The sequence below is a fragment of the Trachurus japonicus genome, chromosome 3 (assembly GCF_045865225.1).
Source record: "Trachurus japonicus isolate A0001 chromosome 3, Traja_1.0".
Classification (NCBI taxonomy): Eukaryota; Metazoa; Chordata; class Actinopteri; order Carangiformes; family Carangidae; genus Trachurus; species Trachurus japonicus.
Window position 1 is genome coordinate 39,997,458 of NC_140909.1, and position 21,960 is coordinate 40,019,417.

General features: G+C 42.4%; 1 protein-coding gene across 1 annotated transcript in view; it reads right to left on the minus strand.

The window, feature by feature from the left end:
• The window catches only part of chsy1 (chondroitin sulfate synthase 1), an 84,397-nt gene that overhangs the window by 59,710 nt on the left and 2,727 nt on the right, over positions 1–21,960 (minus strand). The window contains exon 2 of the mRNA XM_085772646.1: positions 21,033–21,528. Within this exon, the coding sequence (XP_085628772.1) occupies positions 21,033–21,528 (496 nt within the window). The remainder of the gene's footprint in view (positions 1–21,032; positions 21,529–21,960) is intronic.

Genomic DNA, 21,960 nt, shown 5'->3' on the forward strand with positions numbered 1-21,960 from the left:
CCAGGTGAACCACGTGTCCTCTAAACTCAGCAGCAAGAGAGATCTTCTGTTTGTCTTTCCTCTCCAGGCATTCACAACATGTGTGTGTCAACATCAATCTGATTTAGTGGTATTTCATGCAAATCACATTAAACGGCACCAGGCTCAGTTAGATTCTTAGTAAACATCCCTCCAAAGAAAAAAAAAAATTCCATCTGACTGTCATTTGCAGCAGGTTTATTGTAAATCCCCCTCAAGGAGGAGTGATGTAAGAGATGCAGTAATACCTACATCTTCCAACCTAATAACTTTTAACACTGTAGCTGTGATCAGTCAACAAAAGTGGAAAAAAAAAAAAAAAAAATCAACTGCTGACTGAGTTTTCCTCTTATTCTAATATACTTTTACATTGAAAAATCTGAGATTCATTATTTGCTTTACGTGTATTTCAGAGCTTTTGCAGAGTTGTTAGTGGTTTTGTGCAAAACCTCTGTGTGACCCAACAGTAACTATCAACGAGCTATAAATGAGCAAAAGTGCTGGCTGAGCAGCTGCAGGAGAAATTCAGGTTGATTCATTAGTTTGGGTTTGGTCGGAACCTTTTGCAGACGTGGTTCAGCTCTCCGCGGGGCGCTCCGTATAGCTTTGGCTCCATATTGTTTTAGTTGTGTTAATGCCTCCGACATTAAAAGACCGACACAGAAACACATAATGAGGAATAATGGCAGCCAGGCCGAGCCAACCGCACGCTGACAAACTGCTCAGCCCAATTAACCAAACTGAATGGGCTAATCCTCCGCTAAACACCAACACAGGGAGATAACTGCCCGCTGAGCCAATCTGCACATATTTCTACAAGAAAATAATGATTGGCTTTAAAATGACAGCAGTGATTTGTCAAATCGGAAGAAATGGATCGGTCAGATATGAACACAGGCAATCTGGGCTGAGCTTAGGATCAGAGTCACATGAAAGAGAACGCCAACACACTGAAAATGCTAACGAGTAGAAAATCTTGTATTAATATTTAAAGCTGCAGCCTTTAAATATCACATAAAATAATTCACAGAGGTTGAATATTTATATTTAAAGCTCAAGAACTAATATGAATCTATGTAATAAAAAAAAAACACTGTGAAGCCATGTGTTTCTGGTGGGAAAAATGCTACACATCATTATAAAGTTACACAGTACAATACGAGTTCAGTGCTAGCAGAGTGTGCACATATCTCTTGATCTTATGATGTTAAATGCTGAAGTAATCCTTCAAATATTTATTTCTTCTTGTTTTGTTTGCACTATTTTTTGTTTGTTTCTTTAAAATTGGTTTGTTTGTTTTGTATTGTCATTTTGTCAAGTAAAATTTAAAACATGTTGATGTTGATCTTTTGCATGCTACCTGCTTTTATGTGCTACACCCCTATGTGACTCTATTTTATGTGCACCGATATGTTTCTATTTAAGTGACATATGTGCTTTTGGGTAGTATTATTTTTGTGATGCACCATGTAATTTGTAGTATGTAACGCATGAAAGGTTGTTTTATTACAGGTTGGCAGTTAAGACCTTGCAGAGGAACTCCAGTTGGAAACTAGCTTCTGAATTAGTCAATTAGTGTGCACTGTCCCTGTGAAAATAAACACATAATTAAAAGTTAAAAAGTAAATAAAATCCTTTCTTGTCTGACCATGTCTGCAATCAACAGTCTAAGAAGGTGGGATGAAGAGCCTGCTGCTGAGTCAAGATAGAGCATCACTCATCTACGGCAGCGTCTGACACCTCATGTCTGCTTCAGCCTCCTCCGCAAACATCCGACCTGCTGATCCACCCACGGCCGGCAGCTCAGCAGCACACCTGAGCAGCTCTCTGTCTACAGTCACATCAAACGTATCTTTCTATTTTCACTGTGAGATCCACAAAGTAAAAGACTGCGGCCAGAAGGAATCGATCTAGAGTTTATACTTTAAACTGAAAATCAGTTCATTTCCTAGAGCAGCAAAATTTCAATCAACTGAAAGAAAAAGAAGGTTCTTCTGATGTGTTGTGCACTAAAAGCATGATTTAGGTTAAACACATCAGTGAGCCACAGTGGGTGACATGATGATTATGAAAAATAACAGCACTGCAGTTCTGTCTGTGATCACACGTCTACAGTACAGACTGGCGACGGTGATGGTCACCACTAGTCTGTGGAGCAATTTCTGGATAAACATCCAAGTCCACATTTTTTTTAGAAAGAGGAAAGATGACACTGCAAAGATGTGCTTTTACACTACAGGTTTCCAACACTCAATGCTTTGGTGACCAATAACAAAAACATTGTGAAAGAATTACCCGGCCTCATCAGTTAAGAGTTTTAGAAAAATCCATCCGTCTACTGGCGGCTTCACTTGTCTGCATCGCGTCTTCTCTTTGAATGCAGGGGGAAAAAGGGGGAGAGCGGGGCCACCTGGTTCTGGGCAGAGGATGACTCTGCAGTCAGCAGATGGCAGAGAGAGGCTGGTCCTCCCACTGGGCTGCTGGCCAGGCCTTTAACAAGCCCATTTACCAGAATGGCTTGATCAAATTGGCCCTGGGCTAACCGTGGACATACTGTGAAGAGAAAAACCTCCTCGCCACGCTGGGCCTGGACCTGGACCTGGACCTGGACCTGGACCTGGACCGTCCCTGCTGTGTGACTCTATGGACTGTCCAGAGTCAGGATGATATGATTTTTTTTTTTTCGTCCTAACATTCTCTACAATTCTCCTCGATTTCACGGCGGTCACTGTTTACCCTATGGTTTCATTCTTGTCCAAGCTTTGTCAGAGTCGAATGAGGGAGGAAGAAGAATGTTATGAGAAGAGGAGGAGGAGGAAGAGGAGGAGGAGGAGGAGGAGGCCAGGAGCATGACTAAGGCCTACAGTGGCAGAGCTTTAGAGAGCTTTAGAGTGCCAGTAAATGCCAGCAGCTTTGGCCAAGCAGACAGGAAAGAGGAGAAAGCTGCCGGGTACAAGAGATGCAAAAAAAAGGGGTAGGAGGAGGGGGAGAAAGTAGACGGTCGCACAGGACAGGGACAAAGATCTGAGGGGGAAAGTGTGAAAAAGTAAGAGTTGTTTAAACACTGCTGCAGAAGATTGGGTTCAATATTTAATATTAAATCTCATGGATGGGCAACATTCACTCAATGTGCTCTGAAATCATCTCCTCTATGAGAAGCTGAAGTGTCTCTGACGGTGCACAGCTGCAGACGGGACAAAGGCTCCATTCACTCGCTCCTCATTCCATGTGTGCCACATCAGATATGATTAGAACAGATTCTTTCACAATTAGCCACATTTAGCTATCCTCAATCACCCGAAACCTGTCTGATATTCCTGGATATCTGTTCTTCTTAACGCGGCCCAGCCGCCGGGCACCTGAAGATGGATGAGTGACAGACGGACTCGGTGGCTGATGAAGCAGCTTTGAGGCTGAAAATGAAGAGGAGAATATTTGGTAGTGCTGCGAGTAGTGAAATTAATGACTGCCTGTCACTGTCGCAGACTACTAACTGATCCAGTGATAACATCTGGATAGAACATGTCTTTAATATTCTCCTAGTTCTATTTTAATTCATATCATAATTATATCTTGGTTGCATTTATACTTAGTTTTTTTTTCTGGCAGTATTAATGAGGTACTGTGCTGTATCCCTTCACCTACACCTTTAAACCAGTTTAACACATAAAAGATGTGAAAAATCGAGGTTTTGTGTGAATGGGGACGAGAAAGGAGAAAAAATTCCAGTATTCTACTTCACCAGGGCTGGCAGAGTTGGTAAGCATACAATTAGAGAGGAAAAAAGGGAGGTGGTGTAAAAAAAAAAAGAAAAAAGATAGCAAGAAGAAGCATGAACTGGCAGTGGGCTGGACAGAGAGGAGGAGCCTGGCTCCGCTCTGCAGCTCTGTCCCTCTCTCTTTCCCTCTCTCTCTCTGGCTGAAGCCACTGAGCCAGGCAGGCTTGCCCAGCGGGGTTAACCTCAGCCTGGGATTAAGGAACTGGCCTGGAGAAAGGCTTTTCAAGAAGAACCAGACATAATGCGCCTCATGCAAACACATTTCCATACTCTGATCCCCGCACCGACTCCACATCTATCTATAAGGTTTGTCTGCTCTAAACTGAAGCACCAAAACCATACAGGCCGTACAATCACTGATGAGCTGCAACAGTAATTGATTAATCGCACAATAATCGATTATTAAATTAATTGTCGACTATTTTGATGATCTTATTAAGAAAAAAAGTCTAAATTCTCACATTTTAGCTTCTTAAATGTGAATATTTCTGGTTTCTTTGTTCTTTTATGATGATAAATTGAGTCTCTCTTTGGTTTTTGGACAGAACAAGACATCTGAGGACGTCATCTTGTGGTTTGGCAAACACTTACTGACACTTTTCAACATTTCTTAACATTTTATTGACCAAACAACTAATCGATTAATGGTGTAAATAATCGGCAGATTAATTGATAATGAAAATAATCATTAGTAGCAGCCTTCAAAACCAGAATATACTTTATTTGTCACATGCATAGTTATTGTGTACACTTACAACAAGCAGTGAAAGAAAATCCTGACTACACCCACCTGACTGTGCTGTCATTTGAGTAAAAACTAAGTTCAAAAATAGATATATATAGATGAGTAAGGAAATAATTAAATACGCCTACAAAAAGTAAAAGGTTAAAAAGGTAGGTGTGCTTGTGAGATATCGTGTGATCCTGCCCCTTTTATGCTTCAGCATGGTAACAATCAACACACCTCACAGCCTGATGCATTCAAGTGTCATTGCCAACCCAGCACTGAATGACAGGCACACAGAGGTGAGAGGTAAAAACCCTTCATGGATGTGTTTACGTCCTGCTGGCCACATGGGATCTGTCCCTACGTCCAGTCCAAGTGTGGCAACAGCTAAACGGATTGTTACGTGTGTTGAACCTGCAGGTAGAGTGCAACCGAATAACAAACAACACCACTTTCAGCCGTGGCTCACGTAGCATCAGTGGGAGGGGCCATGATCACTACACACTTGATAATGGTTCATCCTTGTCCAATATAGAGAACACACTGGACTGACACTTCCTGCATCATTGCACCATGATATTTTAGATGGATATTTTATTATAGATTTCTTTTATAGATTTCTTTTATTATAGATTTGTAGATGTATTCTTATTCAAACTGTTTCTATTTCATTCTTCTTATTCTCTCTTTGCACTAATGTGAAAGCTGCTGTATCACAATCATTTCCCAGGGGTTGGTATGAACAAAGCATCTATCTATACTTGCACAAAATGTGTTAACATGAAATATTGATCAAGTACGGGACCAATAAGGGGCATTGATAAAATATTTCTCCTAACGCTACGAGAGATCAGACAGGGGAGCTCTGTGAGAGAATCTCATCACCTAAAGCAGGCGAGGTTTAACTGAACAGGGACCAGCACAAAGACCCTGAGGCAGCTGTCAGAGCAGGAGAAGTTTCCTAATGGCTTTTAAACTATTTAAGTTGCCGTGCCAAAAGATATCTAAAAAAAAAAAAAAAAGAACTCAAAGCAAATTGGCATGTCTGTTGACGATAAGATGAGCAGAATATTAATTTGGCATTAGGCTTGTCTAACTTGTGTTTTGTTTCATTCGATTTAACTGTCACTTCCAAACTGCATCAAGCAGGAATGATGAGTAGGAATAATCACTACAGGTAACATGAGGCAGGGATATGGCGATACGCTACATACAGGGCAACAATATGATATATTGTGATACTATAAGCAAGATGATACTGTATATTCCATTTTTTTTCCTTTTTTTTGGACTGTGCTAAATTCGCTAACGCTTGAGCTTGAGCCACAGATCTGTACTCTCTGAGAGCTCATTGTTCTGTCGGAGCGGAGGAGTCGATGGTTGAATGACAGCTGCCAACCTGCAGTCAGAGTTTTAAATGAACCACCGACGTGAATGTAAAATGTTAATAAAATATCAACACAGTGCTTTTGAATATTGATACAAAATATTAGTATCGATATTTTCTTCCACTGCTACACTGAAGAACTCATTTGCTCATACAAGTTGGTCTAGAGAGAGGCCCAGTGACAGCTGCTAATGCTTTCATCTGTTCAAAACATATCCCCATGTTGCACTGTGCCACATCAAATAGACAGTGGGAGACCAGAGCTTTGGAAGAAAAAAAAAAAGGAAAAAGAGCATGCAGGAAGCAGTGTGCTTTATTTTCACCATTCACTGATTATATAATTGAATAGAGCATTTTCACAGGGGACGCAGGGTCTTGTTTCTGTTGATGCTCGTGTGGGTTCTGCCTCAGCTCCAGGGAAACAACAGCACAACAGACACTAACACGCACTCATTCAACACTTTGCGAACCAGATACCCTCCACAATGAAACGGACATAATCAAAGTAGCACCAGGCTGATCTGATAACCTACTTTGGACCGGGCTATAAACCAGGCCAGGCCCCAGTCAATGTCCCCACCTTCCATTCACTGCAGTACAATAAATAATAATAAAAAAAAAACATCCCACACTAACCAACTTCACCCTGTTTTTTTTGTTTCTTGTTTGTTTTGTTTTTTCCTTTTTGTATTTATTCTTAACTGGACCTACAGTCTGTAATAAATGTATCTGTCTTATCTATGGAAGGCATTCCATTGTCCAATCAGCTGCTAGACTTCTCTACCTCCGGTTTCATTAACTTGATCAAATCTGAAGTATATCAGGTATATCATAGATGTGTGTACTAAATCTGTGTTGACTGATGTTTGCTGTCCACCTGTTGCTGCTGGCTCTGACCGGCTCGCTGACTGGTGTAGAGACGGAGGAGGACGATCATAACAATGTATTTGTGGAGCTGCCAAGGGAATGTAGCAGAGGAGTCAGCAAAGACGAAGGCGGAGAGGGCGACCCGCGGGGGTGAGACGCAGACTTCGGGCAGACACTCCGACGGTAGGAGGCCGACTCTGTCTACACTGATCCTGGCGAAACTTATGCCTTTCTTACTGAGCGGAGCTTCAGAGGGCCGTGTGTGGTGTTCCACTGGCTGCTGCCTTCTATGCTGTACTGAAGGCCAGAGAGAAGTCCTGGCTTCATGTTGCTGAGTGTAATGATCCTGTGAGAGTGGACCGTAACCCACTGGAGATGCGGGTGGACAAAAACAGAGCTGGAACTAATGATTCTTTCTCAATATCGACTTATTTGGAAGATTGATTGATAATCACAGGGTCCCTAAACATTTGAAATTTCAAAACTCCACACTTTTTCCAGACCCTAATTTCCAGACTTCTCAGTAAAAAAGTAATTAGATAAATAAATGATGCAATTAATCGTTTGTTTTCATTTATCTGAATGTGTATGCCATTATGTTACCAAATAATTTCCAGGAGATTGTAGCTAGGTAGAGTAACGCATACAAAATAATTAACCCAAATAACTTCAGATAAGACCAAACCCAGATAAGTATGAAGAAATATTGAACATGTTTAATATTTACGATTGTCGGCCCCGACCGTTTTCAAGCCAGTTGTCGGGAGAATTTGACTCTTAACACCCCTCACACCACAGGAGAATCTTGTAGGATCATCTTAACAGTCATAAAATAATCGGGCCAAAATAAGCCGGATCATCTTTGTGTGTGTACCAGGCTTTAGACAAGGTAAGGGGGGGTGGCACTAGTACCTTCGCCGACGTCTTGACATTGGACATGTTCAGCGAGGTAATGGTTGTTCAAGTTTGTTGCTCCTCCCCGGTTTAGTTTGGCATCGAAGGGTAAAAGCTATTAATGGTTCAATTAACTGATCAGCATCTGTAATAAACTAAATAAATTCTAAAAGTCTTGGCAATATATTTTTATACAAAATGAGCTGATATAGCGCAGCAGTAGAGACCACTGTATGTGCTGTAATCATGCAGTGGAGCGATCAAATGACTCTTCAATTACATCATCGTTAATCATCTTGAAGTAAAAGAAAACTGCACCATCACTGTTTGGATCTGATAGGGGTTTTCAAAACAGGTGTAGGAATAGAAATGAAAAGGGTAACTACTAGACGACTAACTGGGAAGATTCTAAAATGACACATTATGACTCATCAGCGCTGGTCTGAGAGCAGCCAGGTGGACGTGAGGCAGGAGCTGCCGAGCGAGGCAGATGGTCACTTAGAGCAGGTTTGTGACAGACGCATCAAACTTTAATGATGCTGCTGTGAAAGATCTGAGGCCAGTTGGAGGTTTATATGTATATGGCCCTAAACCCAACTCAGCACTCATGTGGGGGATTAGAACAAGTTCATAAATGTTTTATTAATCCTTGAATCTTTGCAGGATGTTGGGAACCTGGTCTACATTGTGATTCCAGAGCCACAGCTCCTGCTGATGTAGTGTCTGCTTTCAAGGTCATACTTTCCAATGTGCCAGACCCTACTGGGATTCACTTGGTAGCGCTGAATGGTGCTGACTCCACAAAAACATGCTTTTTTTTTTTTTTTAACTCAGCGGCCAAAACGGACTCCATATTTCAGTAAAACCTGGCGTGGTTAGTTTCAGGGCCCGGGGCCAGGCTAATGGCTGGGAGACGGAGCTGTGATGTGCCTGGTGGACTGGACCGCAGGCTGCCTTCCGGCTCCAGAGTGCTTCGTCATGCTGCGTGTTGTGATCCTCTTATGCAAGCTCCTACCAGGGCGTGATGAACATGTTGGGAATAAAAGCCGTTTGGGGGAAAACAAGCCAAAACATTAAATGAACCCGTCTTAATCAAGCAAGTTTCAACTGTGGTTGCGGGAAACGCCATCATGTCTGGGCAGCCAGTCTGAATGGGGGGGCGGGGGGGGGCACACTGCTGTTTTCCTTCATGCCAACCATCACTGATTCAGCCTGAAAGCATTAGTCAATCAGGGTAACCAGGTATAAAAAATTAAGTTAAGGTTAAGGAGCATTCATGCAAATGTGCACGCATGTTCTGATTACAGAAAACATCAAACTACTGCTCCTGAAGATAAATGAGAATAAGAAAAATAATTCCAAATAACAAAACGAGCAAATATCCAAAGCTTTGTTTTTGATGCAGTGAGAAATAAACTGCCTGGTGACACTGTCCTCTTTAAACAGACACACAAAGGTGAGTTTGCCTACTCCACCTCTATCTACATCACTCTCTGGAGAGAATGTGGTCACTCACACACACACACACACACACCAACAAGCACATACACACACACCAGTTCATATATCAACACATTAAATGGGAATATTCAGATGTCCCTGTATCATCTTATACAAACTCTCCCTAAAAAGATAACTCCATATAAGGCATCTACTATAAACGGGGCGCTCAGTGTTTGAGTGGTTAAGAGCACGTCCCAACGGCAATCGTCGGATTGATTCCCGACTATGCCGAACTGTACTGCGTGTCATTCCCCCAGTCCCCTTTCCTCACTTTCCTGTCAATTAAAGGCAAAAATACCAATAAAATATCTTGATAAATCTATTTTAATAATAAATTGTGTTAAAAAAAATAGTGTGTGCTTAAATGATTATTTTACTGGTGCGACATTACATCCATGCAGTGACTGAAATCATCACTTCAACTTTTTAGATTTCTAGTGCCTCAGATGTTGTGTTTTCTATCCACTTAGAATCCACTGCACATATCCATTATGACAACTCAATAATGATGATAACACCTCTACTGCTTATAGTTGTTGTTTAATGCTACAACTGTCATTGCTATTGGCCCGTTCATGGTTATTTCTGCAACTAATCACCTGCAGAGTGACAACAATCCGCTTCCAGTTCCCACTGGCTCAGTACACAGAAATCATTATGGTGTAGGCTATGTGTGTGTATTCAGGTGTGATATTCTGAAAGGAGGCCAGTTCACATGGAGTTTGTTTACATCTTAAAATGAAAATGTACTCATGTGGACATGGCAACAGACAATTTTTTATTTTTTTTTTGACTATTTATAAAGTAATGTGAACATGACTGTGGAAGCCAATTAGTGTGTTCGCATTGGAATGAGATAGAAGGGGAGAAATGGGAAAGCGGTTAGTCCTGAAGAAAAGCGTTATTAAGGCAAGAATACAATGGTGCTGTTGTTGGCAGAACGAGAGCACATGCCGCACGTGCGCAGCGAGTGGGTCGGGCCGCAGGTTTGGCAGGCCTGCAGGCCACTCAGGAGAAATTAGGATTAGGAAGTGGACCCATAGCTCTCAGCAATGCAGCCTTGTGATTCCCATTAGCTCTGTTGGAGCTTGTTTTTCAGCTTGGCATGCAGGGTGCTGCTGCTGATGGAACGGTCCGCAGTGCCGCTGAGCAAAGCAGGGCTACCGCTCACCTCACAGGAGGTTCAGGTAGGCTGGGCTGGATGCTTGGGCTCTTTATTTTAGATTTTTATCACAATTACAGGAATTCACTATAATCTCTATACATTCTACAGAAAAGAGCCACCAGGATAATAAAAACAGCTGGCTACAGGGACCATACACATCTACTGTTTTTACAATCAAGGATACTAAAACTCAGGGATCAAACAGCAAAAATCATGTTCAAAGCAAAAAAATAATCAGTTACCAGGAAACATTCAGAGCATGTTCAGTCAGAGGGAAGGAAAATATAACTCACGGGGATTGTTTTACTTCACGAAAGCAAAAGTAAGAACAACAAGAAAAGTTTCTGCGTGTCCACATGGGGTGAAACTATGGAACAGTCTAAAGAATGAATTAAAGCAAGTACAAAAACATAACTCTGGAGCGGTACAGGGAAGATGCTGAAAAGCTCAACTACAAGTACTTACTTTTTTAAATCTTTATTTACCTTATCTTTTTTCATTTTCTCTTTTATTCTAACAATGGAACGAAGGGCAATTAATGAAGTGGGACAAGTAATCGATCTTTTTATGATTTGTGGAAAAGGGTGGGATTCAATACAGCAACACAGCTCTTCTTCTCACTCTTTTTCGAGTATGATTATGCTTTTGGTACTTCAGCTTGTTAATGTTATTAACATGAAGAAACAAACTGAAATTGTGCCTTGTTTTACATGTTCAAAATAAATATATATATACTTTTTTTTTTTCCATCAGCAGTTAGACTTACATTGATTTGTGTATCACATGTGCATATTTCTCTTCGTATGGAGTGATGTGGAGGAGGCAGCACTAAAGGTCACTGTGGTAATAATAATAATTAAGATAATGATGATAGACGTAACCTATCTGGACCTGTAGAGCAGGTCTGCTGTCTGAGTTTAAGGTCTGAGGGATGAGCAGCAACATGCCCAGATGAATGGATCCATCAGTCCATGGTTTGCGGTAAGGAAACAACTCATCAGTCCAGGGCTGTTACAAAACTTGTCATTACTTCTGTAAACTGGCTGATGGTGTCTGAGCCGGACTGGAACACACTCCAGCTGATGACAACATCTGGCTGCTTTTTTATTCCTCTTCCTCTTTATTCCTTTATTAGTTTGTTGAGGGGTTTTGTTGTTTGTACGTTTTTATGTAACATTTTGATAATGATTTGTATGTATGTTCTGTCATTTCTAAAACAAATGAAATTAAAAAAAGTTGATCACAAAAAAACATCTGGCAGCAAAGACACGCCACATCACAGCGGAGGTGACCACCGCTGTGAAGGCGGAGCGGATGGAGTGAGTCTGATTAGACCAATTACACCGATTGTTGTTCATAACCAGACAGACTCCATCACCTCTGAACCTGGTAAGACGCACAACACACCACAACTCCACTGATTCATGTTTCAGTCTGACGGACGTTTCTACATTCTCCTATGCACCCGCTGGAGTTTGACTCTGGCTTCACATCGTCCGTCCTGTCTCCAGGAGCGACATGTTAACACCGACGGCCTGCGTGTAAACTGGCATCACACAAACACATCTGTATAGCTATTTAATACTGTTAATCTGGTGTGGAAGCAGCCTCCTATCAGAACAGACGTAGGATCATCCCAACGGGAAAGCCTGTGTGATGTACAATTGCCCATAACACATTTCTGTGTGTGTGCATTTACACTGACCTGTAACTGCAGGTTTAAAAAAACAAAAAAAAGATGGTTTGGTGTGGTCTGGTATCTGTAGTGCATGTAAAATATTCTGGGTTATAATAAGGCTGCAGCTAATGATCAGTTTAATCAGCATTAGTCACTAGCAACTAATTATATCAAGTATTCATTTCACTATGAAGTGATGGTACACTTACCAATTTACTGTGAGGCATGGCAGACTGCAGAGTCACTGTGACTGGAGCAACATTTTCATTGGCTGATCAAATGAAAGCAACTGAGTCATCTAGAGTGTTTTATGGTTTATTAATATAAATTCACTTACTTTCTGGACTAAGAGACGGTAATTAAGTGATACATCTAATACCACACTCTTAAAAGGCCGTTCAGGAAATGTACTCAGACGATGTAATGCTGTGCTAGCCTCACACAGCATTCACTCCAGACATGTCTGACCTCATCATTTGTCATTTGGTCTTTGACATGAAAGCTTTGCCTCAGATAATAATTCAGACATGATATTGAAATATATAGTGGCAGGCAGCAGTATGGTGTGTATCTGATGAGGGGGTCCACAGCTGGCAACCTGGTCACACCAGTGTGCTGCTGTATGTGCAAAACACCAAGACAAGCTCTAAGTCGTATAGCTCACTGGGTAGAGCAGGCGACCCATTTACTGAAGCTATAGTCCTCACTATAGTCCTGGTTCGAATCCCCCGGCAGCATGTTGCTGCATGTCATTCCCCCTCTCCGTCTCCCCTATTCCTGTCTCTCTCTGACTATCCTTTCAATTAAAGGCATAAAAGCCCAAAAATACTTAGACAAAGAGAAAGTCTATGTGATAACAGATAAAAAACAGAAAATGTGGAATGTGTGTATTTTCTTTACAACCTGCAAATTAACCAACTTTTTTCTTCCAAGAACAAGGAGGAAATGAGTCCATTAATGTGTGTGGGAGGGGAAGAGTCCAGGAATGATTAGTCAACTAAAGTAACAGCCCCCCCCCCCACAGGGTGACGTGTTCTATGAGAGGGGAAGCAAGTTTTCAACACTTTTTCAAATTTTTCAATATGGAGGACCCGTGCACTTTGTAAAAAAAATAAATAAAAAAAATAAAAAGTTAGTCTGGAGTGGAGCCCTGTATGAAAGTAGGAATGAAGACAGGTTTCAGTCATCGCTGAAACCTCTACCTTATTCACACACACAAAAATAAATAAATAAATAAATTGTGACAATCCTGCATTCCGGCTGACGGCTGCAGCAGCCACACACACCCTGCGCTTCATGCTGCAGCGCTGTAATTCATGCTAATTCAGCACTCAAGCTTTCCATTCCTGTTTATTTTCTGAATCTCTGGGTGTAAACATTTATTTGCTCGTCGGGCCTCGCTGGCGGGGGCCGACTTTTAGCGCGCCGCAGAGAGACGGAGGAGAGGCACACGGAGCGAAGGCCGCCAGCGTCTGAAAATACACAAGGATCATCACCACATGTCGGGCCAGTTCCTCCACGGTAGCGCAGACACACACGCACACACACGCACACACACAGTCCACCGACATGGGGAGCAACCATTAATCCTCTAATTATCTACAAGCAGTAATAAAAACATAAAAAGAAACATGTGGAACAACTATGATGCTAAAACTGTTGAAGTTGGTTATAGACCAGTGAAAGAATATCATCTGTACAGTCTAGTAAATACATTGAGTTCATCAATAAATATGGGAACTTCAGATGGATTAGTATCAGCGATAAAATGGTCAATAAGTGGCCTAATAAGAAATCATTTCACAGAGACTTTGCTGTAGCCTTTGCAAGTGGCCACTTACGGCTGTGAGCACCTATATTATAGTGTTGCACTAATGGATGACGATATCGGTGATCGACAAGAAGATATTTGACTTGTTTTCCCATTAATGTAGTAACATGCTAGCTTAAATTTGCATGCCACAGTAATGTATGATATGACCACATGACTGCAACAGTTGCACACACACTCACAACTCTTTCTCTCTCTCTCTCATTCATATGCTAAATATGATGTGCCCCCATACCATAGGTGTGATGCTGCTGGAGTACTGTCTTCTTGATTAAAGACATAACCAGCCAACTAGTCCACATTCTTCCTCCTAACCACTGTCTGTCAGTCCACTGAGATCCATAACTACAAAACTGTAGTTACATTTCTAGGGATTTCTACATCAGACTATGGTATGGGCTAGGCAGCCATCCCATGTGCAAAAGTCAGCCTTTGCTGAGATTGAATTAATCATCAATCAGTTAAATCTACAAACCAATTTGCTGTGGAAAAAGGAGAAAGGGTCTGAATACTTTCTGAAGCCCTCACAAAACTCCCAATGTGCATTTCTGTGTGATGTGCAGATAGCGGGAAGCTTCATACCAACATTAAATCACTTTCAGATTCTGGACCACTCTTTAATGAATTCAGTAACTATGACGATGTATTTCATTTCTCTGACTGGCTTCTTCTCCATAAAGGTCGTTCAGGTTCGTGGTGATTATATCAAATGGAGAAATCATGACTTGACAAAACTGAAGGCGAGGACATATCCAACAGTGTTGTTAGTGTGTCCTGTGTTGTTACTGTATGTTGCTACTGTAAGAAACAGTGCAGTCAGAATTTACAATGGAGAGTATATTTTAAGAACCAGTGGCTTCCCACATCTCAACTGTGACAGAGAGAGTGACAGGGCCGGGCGGGGGAGTCACAGAGACCGGAGCATGTTGAGGCTTTGCTCTCGAGTGTGGGCGGCTGACTTCCTGTGCACTGGTCTAGCATTAGAAAGCATGACTAGGCCTCCAGAAAACAAAAACCTGAAACCTGAAAAAACTATTACCGTACAAAAGAAAAAAAAATCTAGGAGAAACTAGGAAATCCACAGGGAAACACTGTTCACATGTCATCATGTCTGTAGACAAGACACGTTGCTCCTGTGTGAATCTGCCCTGCAGGGTCCAAGGTCCTCACGCCTACAAAAATCAATGTGGACTGTGAATGTGACTGCAGCATGCAGGTATGTTGTCAAAACAATGGAGGATGCTCCACATGGTTGTTGATGATCAATTACAACATAAAACATTTCTTCCCACCTTTACTCCAAAGTTAAAGGGATATTTCAACATTTTGGCAAATTTGCCTGTTGCCATAATCCCTATAGTTTTAGGAGTAGGTTTGTTACCTTTAATTGTCAGTGCAAGCTGTTATGAGATTGGCGGGGCAGAGACGCGAGTTGCACGGTACTTTCACGTTTCCCTTATCAAACTAAATACACAATCCAACAACTCCAAAACACTCTCGTGGAGAAGTTGTGACCTGCACATTCACCACACTATGAGATAATAACGTATGATTATGTAACATTACGACACATGAAGCAAATACTCTGAACTACTTGCGCTTTTGAAGTCACTCTGCCCAGCAGCCGTGTCTGAAATGTAGTTTCGGTTACGTACTGTATTTACCTCTAAAACAACTCTGTCTCATAACATTCCATTATTATCTCATAGCGTGGTGAATGTGCAGGTCTTGTCATCAAGAGTGTTTTGGAGTTGTTGGATCGTGTATTTGATGACTTTGATGAGGGAAAGGCGGAAATATGCCTGCATGGTGTTAGCTGAGCAGCTCATATCTCTGCCCCGCCGATCGAAAAACAGCTTGCACCGACAATGATGTACTGTATCTTGGTTCCATGATCAGAGATGAGGTTTGATTGTCTTGAAAAGCTCATAATGAAGAGCAGAGGTGTGATCAGATGCAACGCAATGTGATCTACAGAGCGACTCAGTGGTTCTGTCATGATGTCACGCCTTAATGGCGACGAAAACGTAAGTGAAACATCAATCCACTCTTGCCAAACAACATTTAAAGACCGCCTAGCGTGAGGGAAAACATTCTGTGATCTGATGAAACAAAAATGAAGCCCTCAGGGCAGAACTATGACTTCATGAATTCGCAATAGGCGCTGCTCATCACCTGGCTAGCGCCGTCTGTCCCTATAGTGAGGAATGGTAGTGTACACATCACGGCATGAATATTGGGTTTATCAGCAACAGGGACTGACAGGCTCTGAAGGAATGATCCATGGAGCCAGATACAGAGACTCTGCTCACACTCAGCACACCAATGTGACCTGAAGCAAGAAGTCAAGACAACACTGGACCAAGTTCTTGAGCCCTGAATTAAAACCCATGCAACATTTGTGGAGGGGTCTGGGGGACGGCAGTTCACAGGCGCTTCCCAGCCAGTCCGCCAGAGGTTGAGAGGATCTGTCAAGAAGAATGGGATGAACTTCCCAAATCCAGGTGTGCAAAGGCTTGTAGAGACTTGCCCGGGAAGACTGAACTCTGCTGCCAAACAGGGTTCAACAAGGAGCTGAATTTAGGGTCAGAATGCATTTGTAATTTACAGATTTCTGAGAATTTGTACGTATTTTTGTCTAGATTGATGTGTATAATTGTAAATTTGATCAATTAACGATACAGTAATTTATTCAGATTGTAGTTTAATTCATGTAAGCAGCAACAATCAGTGTTTAACATAAACAAATCAGAACTTCCTGAATGTAATGTGTTATCAACCCATAGAAGAGAAGATGATTGTATTCTACATTATCCTGTTTTAATTCCAAAAATGAAACCTGATCACAGAAGTCAGACTGCACTGGTCAAACACTGAAACTCAGTTCCTTGACCAACCCTCTTTCAGTCAGTCACTGGTCATAAGTGGTCGTATTGCATTAGTTGACACCATCTGCTTTAAACACCCTGACTGGTCGCTGGTTAATCCTCTGTCAAAACCAGTTTGTAAAACCATGTTGGACATCAGAAGCGGTTGTGCCTGAACCTGTAACTCTTCATCTTCAAGGCCTCAAAGCTGGAGATAAACCAGCCGTTGTAAAGGAAGGAAAGGTGATATCATTTAGAAATGGGGACAGCAGCACACATTTACAGACTAGGAATCAGCCAAAGTGTTGGACTCAATTACACGCACACACAAAAGTGCCACAAACAATGGTGTAAGAAGTGACTGAGAGGTCCACAGCCAGCCCATCACAGCATGAGACGGGTGCGAATTGTCAATTTCAGGGAGTTACAAACTGGGTGAAACAGAGACCTGCCCACCATTTGATGTCAGAGAGGATTACTGGGAGTAGTTTCACCCCATTACATCCTCAGCTCTCTCTTTACGCCTCTGGACCCAGTGCATGCTGGGAGAGACCACGGTCAACCTGCGGGGTATCGACCGAACTTCGATTACAGAACCAAAGGAACCTGTCGGTGTGTCTCTCTGTCAAGCTGCTGCTCTCATTTTAAACACATTTTATTCCTCAACTACTTTCCATCATTACAGTGGGACGTGGCTACCATGGCAACAAATAAAAAAAAGAAAAAAAGATGGGGCTTTTACAGTCACTCTGTGGCAAACCCGCCACCCTCTACTGATCCCGCTTCTGAAGATGTTCCTCACGTTCACTGACAATGTCTCTTCCAAACATTACCTGAACCACACTGAGCTAAAAAATGTTCTAGGTTAAAATACATGACACTGAATACTTGTGATTTCGCTCAGTCAGGTTTCACACTCCATCACCTGTGTTCCACAGAGGCCCAACGACAACCTCACCCGGCAGCACACAAGCTTATAAACTGTCCTCTTGTTTGTAGAGAAGGATGAAGGAGATTTAGTTATAAAAAAAAAGATGAATAATCATCTGTCTATTTATAAATGTGTATGGTGTCTGTATTACTGTTATGTTTTATATTCAAAATGAGGAAAATCAATAAATAGAGTTGGAAAAATAAAGATAAATAAAAAAGAAAAACCTAAATGAGTCCATATACCTTCATTTCTTAGAACAGGCTTCACACATTGTCTAGTCTTTGTCAGCACTTAAATCTAATACATTTTGGAAGTTATTACTCAATATTTCTAACAACACATTCAGTTTAATGATTCTGAGTTGTAGTAAAAAAGTGTAATGATATTCTAATTAATTGATTATTTAGAAGACAAAAAGAAAAAAAAAAGTTTGGCCTAGTTTCCTGTTGAATGTCTGAGACTTCCTGAGCTGCTGTGGCGGAAATAAAAAGTACTTTTCGACTAAGCTGCCAGACAGGAACCCCTTCATGCAAACAACATGTGAAGCAAAAGCAGAAACTGAGAACACGTTGACAGAACCAGAGGTCGTAATCTGAGATGGAGTTCAGATTTCAAGAGTCAGACCTCTTTGTCTGACTGCTGTGATGTGGAGGCTAACGGGCTAACGGGCTGGTGATGTGCTGTGTGGGTGCGATATAGCTGCCCGGCCTCATCCGTCTGCCTCTCCTCCGATACAAGCGATGGCAGCTCCGTGTTTCATTTTTACAAGTTCCTGTACCATCCCTGGATGGATTTACAGCATATGTGATTGTGTATTCCAGCTCACCTGCATGTAAACTCAAGGCAGAGTGTGCATCTCTACAGTTCCTCTTCTCATCTGACAGAGCACACACATGCTGCGAGCACGGTGACTCATTCATTCACAGTTCTCCTAGCACCTCTGTGTTTCCCCTATCATTGTGGCTTTACTGCCACGCCCCCCAAACAAGCACAGCTCTGATGCATATTGGCTGAAATACCCTTCTTTACTCTATATGATCAATACTGGTAATGTTAAGTGCAAAATTAAATCAAAATATAATATCCCATTTATCTTGATACACTCCCGTAGCCCCTGCCGGCTCCCCATGGGGAAAAAAAAAGCAATCAACCATGGGGAAAGTGTAGCTCATTCAGACATGTCATTAAACCCCCACATTACCGTGTAATCCACGTTGCTTTGAAAAGGCCCTGAATCAAAGGGAAGTCATGTATATGAGCAACTGGGCTGTGTGGCACAGCCGAGTCTAGACATGTCAAAAAACAGGTTTGAGGAAATAGTCAAATAGGGCAAACACACGCACACACACACACACACAAGCAAAACTGACAATAAGGCTGCCGCTGCATTTCTTCCTTTCTGACTCTACTACGGGGCAGCTGTGGTGGGCTAATTAGGTTAACTGTATCTTTTTCATTATTTGGCCAGCAGGTTATGGACATGGCCAACGATGACAACACTCTCGACGACCGCCGATCGCCATAAACTCCAGCTGGCACCGTGCATCCATACACACTAACTACAGAGAAACCTCCCAATGAGGAAGAGACTTTGTGCGAGCGCTCCTTTCTCACATTCACACCACTTTGCTCTGTGAAATATTGGACACATGCCATTTTAGGCTTTTTCCACCCTTAACTAATATTATACTAGATACTAGATTCAGATTTACAATATTTGAACTTCATGTTTGTGTTTGTAATTGTAATTGTTAAGCAATGAGCGTTGTGTATTTAATGAGATTTATATATATATTTTCTATGGCGCAAGTGTCGCAATTCAAACAAAGCGAAACCTTGTCATGTAAACATCAGACAGCATGCCAGCCGGTGGAATGCTATTCTGTAAACGTGACTCAGTCAGAGGTCAGCCCGCAGGTCGTGGCCGACACACACACAGACGGTGGCACTGTGATCTAATGGTGATCGATAGCTGCTCAGACTGTGCAACCAGTAAATTTGCAGGTGTTTTTTTTTCTTTTAACACTGGTAAAACGTAGAGAGACAACTCAAAGACTCTGGTATCTGTCGTTACAGGTGACAGGCCAATGTGTGTGAGGATCATGAATGAAAAGAAAATGTGAATAATTACAGCATGAATCCCTCAATTTTCTGCAAGTGCTCCTACAATTTTAAGTTAGGGGCCAGGGTGCTCCTACTAGTAAAAAAACGTTATTCTGGAGCACTGTGTTACAGTGTGATTCAAACCGTCTTTGATCTGTTGTCCCACTCAAAAGGACAAACAAATATCCCACGCAAAATGCACTGTAAATAATGACTAAAGAGGAGGCTGACCACTGATCACTCCGCTGTGGATGTCAGCAGACAAACGGAGTGGTACACCTGACCACAGCTTTAAATAAAAGTAGATGTACTGCAGTCCAAGGACAATCTTCTGGAGCTGTGCTATTGTCCTTCAACGTCCAACCTTACTGAACGTCTTGCTGCCTTGTCACTGTTTGGGACAGGGATTTGCTTTTGTTGGAAAGTGGCGTTCTTTCTGAAGACTGCTCCTACTATTGAGCTGGGTTCATAGTAGTGTTGGCTGGGAGTTCACCAGGTTAGTTAATATGTCGACAGCGCAGACGATCAGATTAATTTACACTGTGTGTTTTCTATAGTAACACTTGTTCTGATGTAAGAGTGGAGTACTTCATGGCTCTGTTCTTGGCCCAGTTTTCCTCCTCTTTTTATTACACATCAGAGATAAATGACACATTCATGTGATAACTTCCTGATGATAAGACTTGCTTGGTGATTCTCAGATAATGACATTAGAGGCCTGTCATCCATCCAGTCATTAATCCATAGTCTAGACCATTTATCCGTGCAGTGTCACAGGGGATGGAACCAATCCCAGGCAACATGGGGCACAACATGCAAAAACATGCACTGGGAATCAAACCCAGAGGCTGAGAGGTAACACTGCTAACCACCGTGCCACCTGAGGCACAAATTGGACAACAATTGATTCCCTCCTCCTAAATTCTGATAAGACTGAGATGCTGTTCATTGATCTGGCCTGTCATAGACGATTTAATCAGGAAACATCGACTCTAAGCAAATGTGTGATTTCTGAAACACTAACAGCCAAGAATATCAGTGTCACATTTGATCCTAGCCAGTGTTATAATCAGCAGATTATACACAACATCAACAAAACTGGGCTCTTGTTTTCAGGTCTGCCTCAAGCTGTTATTGAGAAGTGCTCAAATGGCTAAAAATGCTGCAGCAGAATGTTGGAAATTTCATCAAAAATCTTAAACGTGTTTGGACCCCGTGTCCCCGAAATGTGCGTTTTGGAGTCAATGAGATATAAAAATATGGTATAAAAACAGAATTACCTCATAAGACCACACGCACTGGACCCCAGCAAACCTCCGGACACAGCGGCCGACCTCCACGTCTTCATGGGTGGTGTACATCTCCTGCAGACACTCTCGGATGTGGGGCACCATCCTCTTGAGGACTTCGCGGCTCATGATGACCCCCGGCCCCCCCATGCAGAAGTTTTCCCCCGGCTCCAGGGCCAGTTTCCCCAGCTCGTCCCGGGCCCCCATGCCCGTCTGGCCCAGGAAGATGGCCTCGCTGCTGTTGAGGCTGCGCAGGAAGCCCTCCAGCTTCTCGCTCTTGATGTAGACGTCGTCGTCGGCCCTCATGAACCACTCGTACCGGTCCAGATAGTGGTCGTGCATGTACTTGAGCATCATGAAGGACTTCTTCTGGGGCGGGTACGAGTCGTCCACGTTCCTGAGAGCCACTATGGGAATGGGTATGGAGGTGTCGGAGCCCTCGCTGGAGAAGAACTCCACGTGACCTGGGATTGTCTGTGCCCACGTCCTGTAAACACACACACACACACACAAATGGAGTCAGCAAAAGGTCAGATGTGTGGTATTATCTGTAGCATGTGACGACCTGCAATAAAAAAATGCAATAACACAAAGCAGTCACAGACATGGGGATGCTCAGGCAGTCATGTGCATGTGACAGTGCAGTGAGGACAGAGCGCAGTCGTAAATTCTGGATAATGACATGCACAGCTGATTAAATTTAACTTTCACATAAGCCGAGCAGGGTCCTGAGGTTGTATCATAGTATATAGTGTCTAGTTGATTCATATTTCACCCAAAAGCAGTGGACACTCATCTCTCTATGGGTGAGGAGTGAAACCTCCTGTACACACACAGGCTGCATCACTCCAGCAGCCTGTGTGCAGCAGCTGCAGTCCTCCATCAGTGTCACACTGAATACATTCTGCCAGTGTTGTTG